The 6,307-nt window shown below is 42.1% G+C and overlaps 1 protein-coding gene across 1 annotated transcript; it reads right to left on the bottom strand.

The window, feature by feature from the left end:
- Positions 1-1,042: 1,042 nt before the first annotated feature.
- Positions 1,043-3,115, bottom strand: LOC6546189 (cytosol aminopeptidase). The gene has a single exon (XM_001972246.2). It carries the CDS (start codon positions 2,795-2,797, stop codon positions 1,226-1,228), a length of 1,572 nt encoding a protein of 523 aa, XP_001972282.1. The 5' UTR covers positions 2,798-3,115; the 3' UTR covers positions 1,043-1,225.
- Positions 3,116-6,307: the final 3,192 nt, after the last annotated feature.

The raw sequence follows: 6,307 nt of genomic DNA, 5'->3' as shown, positions 1-6,307 counted from the left end.
CAAAGGACCACAGGAGCAAAGGACCAAAGACCAAGGCTTTTCCATAAGCGAACATCTATAGATAAATGTCCAACGGTCACGTGTTAAGCAGTAACTGCTGTCCACTGGATAATGACGAAAATGGTTAATATCCGTTCGCTTGGAAGAAAGGCGAGCCATAAAAATGAAATAAATATACTCGTACATACAATACCATCTCGGGGAGAGTGTCGTTCGTTTATTGCGCGAAAGTATTCTTGTGTCAACGGAAAAGTATTTTAATGAAATTTTAAATGCCAATCAATGGAAAATCCTTAAAAGCCGTAAGAAAGGAAGCCGAAACTTCCGCGATGTTTTCAATACTTCGACGCGTACAAACACTTTTAATTGGCAATCTGAAACGCATATTAACCGATTGTCGATTTGCTTGCACAGCTTTTAAACAACTTTCCGGCATGCTGGCAACTTTCTCGCGGCTTTTGGTTTTGAAATGTAAGGGAAGTGATGTAAAACAGCAAGAAAATCCACATTAAAAGACGTTTTAAGCAATTGGGTGAGGAGTTACAATGAAACTTTTCACTCTGCGAATACTCTTAAAATTCTAATACATATTGCAGACAGCAAGAAACCATCGCGGCTTAATATCCGACCCTTGACTGTGCTGCAAGGAACACCTGATCCTTTCACCAACCGCAGGATACACACATATCGACATTGGCGTTGCCATCGCCTTTCCTCGGTTATTTATGATAATTCAAAGTAATATCCTGGAGCAATTTCATCAACAAAGACACGCGGCTAAGTGCGAGGCGAGGCGAGCTCATGTGGATATGCAAATATCCTTTTAGCCATCCCATGCTCCCATGCTCCCAAATCCCCCAATTCAGGCCTTCGGAATGGCTGGAACGTGTCAAATGTGTGAAAATTGGGTAAATTTGTTTGTCTAATTGGGAGGAAACATGTGCTAGTACGATAACCATTATTCGTCCTTGAGGTCTTTAATTTAGCCAATGGGGCAGGTGTGCCTTTTAGACTTTAATCGAACGTAAAGAAAGGCAAAATGTTGCATTTTAAAAAGCACTTTATGTTATTATACATCTCACAACAAATTTGACAACTTTGGACACTCCACAGAAATCTTCACAAAACGTTCTGACATTGGACAATAAATATCTGCGCTGTGCACTTCTAGGCAATTCGGTTTTGATTCCGATCGGATTACGCCGACTGCATATTAAATCCTAATTCATTTTTGGTTGGCGGGACAGGCCATTTGGTAGAGGAACTGCACCAGAGTGCGAGTTGGCCTGCCCGTCATGTACTTTGCGGTGAGATAGGGTACCAGTCCAAACTTTGTCAGCAATCCAGTGCCCCGGGTGTCCAGATGAGCCCAATCCACACAGGGTACCAGTTCGTGGAGGACCGCTGCCGCCAGACATGAATTCGCCAATCCTCGACCATCATTGCTCAAATCATAGCCCATTTCATCGGTGATTTGTTTCCTATAATAATTCCACAATGGCAAACGCCAAACTCGATCGCCAGTCAGAGCTCCTGCGGACTGGAACTGCTTCCAGATGTAATGCGAATTGGAGAATATACCGGTGGCTCCGCCGCCGAAAGCCTTCTTCACACCCGAACCCAAGGTGGCCACATCGACTACCAAGCGTGGCTTGTACGTGCTCTGCCCGTAGAGCAGGGGATCAGCCATAACGACCACACCGGCCTTGTCCAGATCTCGCACAGCCATCGATTTGTGATTCATCAGGGTGACCACATCGCCTGGCTTACAGGCCATTCCCGATGGCATGTTCTCGCACAGCGGAATGATGCAGCAGATATTGATGGGCAAGGATAGGGCCGCCACGCATCGCATCATGGCCACACAGGATGCAGCTCCCGACATGCAAGCCCTGTACTCCTCCATTCCCCTGCATTGCCTCAGATTCATGGCGCCCGAGTTGAAGGTGATGCCCTTGCCCAGGAACAAAATGGGCTTGTCCTCTGGATTGGTGCCGCAATAGGTGATCTCCATCAGGACCGGTGGCTCACAGCTGCCCTTGGCGATCATGAGGAAGGAATGTAGGCGCTGCTGTTCAATCCACTCCATGGTGCGGATTTCCACGGTGATGCCACAAGGACACAGTGCATCTACTGTGGCCTGGGCAAACAGTGTTGGTGTCATGCAACACGCAGGTGTATCGCACATCCTGCGAGCCAAATTCTGAGCCTCCGCCTTGAAGACACCCCTGGTCCAAGCTTCATAGTCCGGAGATTCATACAGCTCCAGCTTGGGGATGTGCGGTGGTTTCCTCTTGGAGTTCATGTCACAATACCGCCAAATGGCCAAAACGGCGCCCTCGGCCGCCTGTTCGGCATAGTCCATGCCATCAACAAAGACCTCCGAAACGCCAATCTTTTGCAATGATCGCGCCCCAATTCCAGCCGCCACACGTACATTCTCCATGCCCTCATCGAGCATTTCCAGTTCGTTGAAGCCGATGCCCTCGAGGCCGACACCAACCACTGCCATACTGCGAAATTCGGGATCAATGTTGTTGAACACCTTGCCCCTGCCCAAATGACCCGTGATTTTGGTCTCGCAAATCAACTCCTGCAACTTGCCGTGCAGCCGATCGTTGACCTTTTCGCCAGCTGGCGTCAGTTTGGGGTCATTATCGTTCTCTTTCTGATAAACTCCAACCACAAGACCCTTTGCCGCCTTGGACTCTCCACCGCATGCAGTTCGTATTTGGATCACATTGAACGGCAGAGGACGCTGGGCCACTGACTTCAGAACGCTTCGCAGTTTGTTCATTATGAATTCTCAATTATTATCTATACTTCGACTGTTCGGACCAAATTTAGTTACGACTGCAAATTTCGTATTCACCAAATAAGTGCTACTTTCGCTATACACGGCGTATTCGCGATTCAATCGTTTCAATGACAAGTATACAACTTAATTCACGAACATGAAACACAAGACACGAAATACGACAAGAAATTTTGATGAAAACTCTACTGATTTTTTTCTATGTTTTCCAAAACGGGACTAGGCACACGACACTTTCGAAGCATGGGGTTAACTGAGACTGTGTTCCAAACCCGTCAGGCTGAATTATTAACAGCCAGAAGTTGTTTTCAAGGGCTGCTTTGTAAGGGTATTCATAAACCTTTTTTATATATTTTTTTTGGTTATTAAGCGTGCTGAGCTTCACATTTCATTTGTGTTAAAGGACACATTCCGCAAAGTGAATATTCATTTAACTCCAATATGATAATAATCCGCTTGCTATTCAAGTGATGAGCTCAAGTTCAACTCACAGCTGTTCCCTGAATTATGCACTGTATAATTTGAGGTAAAACTAAGGCGCCTTAAATGATTTAAGCGGCTAATTAAACGCAAAACTTAACCAGCTCGTTAATTCTTGGAAATAATCTGCATTGATTGTCTGCATGATTAACGCAATAAAATGGAATTCAATTGATTTACATCAACACAACAGCTGCCAAATTAATAAACTCCTTAACTAGAAATCATATTAGTAAGTGGTAGCACATCCGCACTTTATTTCCGTAATTGGTTTACACAGATAACCAGCCAACTAATTAACAAACTAATAAATTTGGTTTCGAAGTGCAATTGGTTATTTTCTGCCGGTTTTGAACTAGTTTGCTCATATTAGATGGTCGAATGGGTGTTATGAAAAATAATAGCTTTTTTTTTTGTTAAAAAGTTGAATGTTAATGCGGCTGGAAACTTAGGAACTTTTTGTATTCGACCCAAAGGGAAATGTGAATTGATTTCATTGAGCTTGAAACTACAATATTTCATTGCTAAAGAAATAACTAATCCTTAAATGACATTTGTATAAGCCCATGAAATAACCCGCTTTTAAAGTCCTCTTAATATGCCATTAAAACTTTTCCCATAATCGAATTGGAATCTTAAGTGACTCACATACTCTGTAAGCCAGAAACAAGAAGCAACAGCAAAGTGTATCTTTAGCTCTAAGCCCAAAGCAGTTTTCTCTTAAAGTTGCTGGAATATTTGTTGTTTCAGTTGGGTTAGCATTTTGCAGAACTTTTCGGCTTTGGTGAATCTGCAGGATGCCGCTCCACCGGAACCATGTCATAAAATGGTGTTGATGATGTCTGTCTGAGTGTGGGTCCTTATGTGGAGCCCGTATGTGTCCACATATATGGTATGGTGGTATTTAAGTATTAGTGTTGACAACATTTGCTGCCAACAATTTCATTACCGCCACATTTAAAGTTTTGCCAAGCACACATTGAAAATGAGACAGCAGAAGATACATGGCCTCCTAAATGGTGGCACTGCAAAAAAAACCCCTTGCAAATCGGTAAGTTTATTCTAGAAAACCATATATGAGACAAAATCGAAGATGACATCGATTGCGTATCATTCTTGAGTCAAAATATATATATTTTTTAGATTGAACAGAACTAATAACTTTTTTCTGGCCAGACATTGGCAGCGATAATATTCTCTCAGTGCACATGTATGTATGTCCTGGCAAAAACTCGCGTTCAACTCTCGCTTATGACTAAGCCAGCCGGTTGGTTCTGTTTCTATTTGTACAGCAGTCAGGCCATCCATCCAGCCATTTGCTCCCTGAACTCTGCCCTCTGAAGTCCACTGGAGAGCCAGAGCTCGTTATAAATGGAAAACTTTTGCTGCTTTCTCAAGTGGTTTTGCTCTACTATTTTTTTCCCCCCTATTTTTCCCGCACTGTTTTTGGCTGTTGCTTTCAGTTGCTGCAGTTCGCATTTGATTCGAAAAAGTTTTTTTTTTTGCGCTTGTTTATTTTACTTTTTAATGAGAGAGACATGTCGGGGAATCGAGATCGCATGTCCCTGGTATTTGACGATTAGCCATGTGAAATGGTTGGTCAAGTTCCATGGTTCCGTGGCAGCGAAAACTTTTCTCTTCTTAGATATTTGGGCTATTTTCCTGCAGGACCAAGTTCCCGCAAAAGTTCCATGATGTATGATGAGGTGCATGGGGCATGGGGCATGGGGAAATTTGTCAAGTGGCAATTTCAACCGGTGAAAAGTGTCTGTGCAACAGTTGAACAGTTGAACTCACTCATTCCACTCATCGCATGGAGCGGTAGGATGATATCTACTTGTCTGCCAGTCTGCATAATATTGATTTCCCCAGCTGTGTTTTTTGTTTTTTGCTTGATTTCCGACAGGACTTATGCACTTATCCTTGGTCCGATTCAGATCCTTTGGCAATCTCCAATCTCTTTCTCTAGTGGCTGACTGGATAACACACAGTTTGAGTGTTTTTAATTTCTACTTTCCTTTAGTAGGTATCCGCATGAGTGGGATACTGAGGATATCGAAAGTCACTGAAGGATGCATCATCTGCCATTTGAGCACTGGTATTCTTTCTTTTCTGTTTACCATTTTTTTTTTTAGTTTTTTGCTGCCCTTCTGGCCATTTGCATTCATTTGTTTGCCATTGAATGTGGAGCAAGTCGTGTTTGCCTTTTTATTGCAAGTTGCAATCAAATGATTGCGGAATATGTCAGTGCCATCGAGTCGTATTTTATTTATTTTATGTTTAGTTTTTTGTGTCCCAATTTTGCGGCTTTTTTGGTTCGATTTATTTCAACTTGGTGGTTTTTAGGCAACTGACAAAAACAGGTCACTGTTTTTTCACTTGTTTTGCATACCATAAGTTTGCCTACAAATGCTTGTTATATAATGACATTTTAAATGGAATTCTCTGTTTAATTTTAAATAAATGTTGTTAAATTGGTTGTTGCCCCTCGGTTCATTTTATTCATGTTTCCAATACGAAAAAAACAATTGAACAATTGTTGTTGAACAATTGCAAACGAAATAAAAAAAATGACTTAAATAGTTTAAACGGAAATAAACAAATATTGTAGCTAGATAGAAATGCATTGGCTTACTTTCGAAATAGGACTGCAAATATGTAGTCTCATTCATTTCCTTTCCATTCCTTTCTAATTGCTTAATAAATCGGTTAAACAAACTTTCGGCTGAGCTGCTTAGTCCGAGTTTGCTAAAGCCCCTCCTCTTTTTAACTCGCTTCACTAAAGTTCGGCAAATTCCGAGCAAATATATAAATAATTGAGTTATTTAAGGAAGGACGGGAGGGGGAAATTGGCAGAAACGAGATGTTCTCATCACTTAAATTGAAGGCAAATATGTAGTTGGATTTCCCTCGTTCTGATTTCCCATCAGAGGCAAATTGAAAAGTTGCTAGTATCGAACGAAATTTGCAAGAGGTTTGCGGAAAAAAAATGAACTAGAAAATGGCAGGCGA

Source organism: Drosophila erecta, unplaced genomic scaffold (assembly GCF_003286155.1).
Source record: "Drosophila erecta strain 14021-0224.00,06,07 unplaced genomic scaffold, DereRS2 tig00000021-arrow-pilon, whole genome shotgun sequence".
NCBI lineage: Eukaryota > Metazoa > Arthropoda > Insecta > Diptera > Drosophilidae > Drosophila > Drosophila erecta.
Note: the sequence above shows the minus strand (reverse complement) of the source record. Positions and strands in the feature narration are given on the sequence as shown.

Bases quoted from the DNA above. Each gene is read 5' to 3' on its own strand.
- LOC6546189 (XM_001972246.2), bottom strand. From the start codon at position 2,797: ATGAACAAACTGCGAAGCGTTCTGAAGTCAGTGGCCCAGCGTCCTCTG.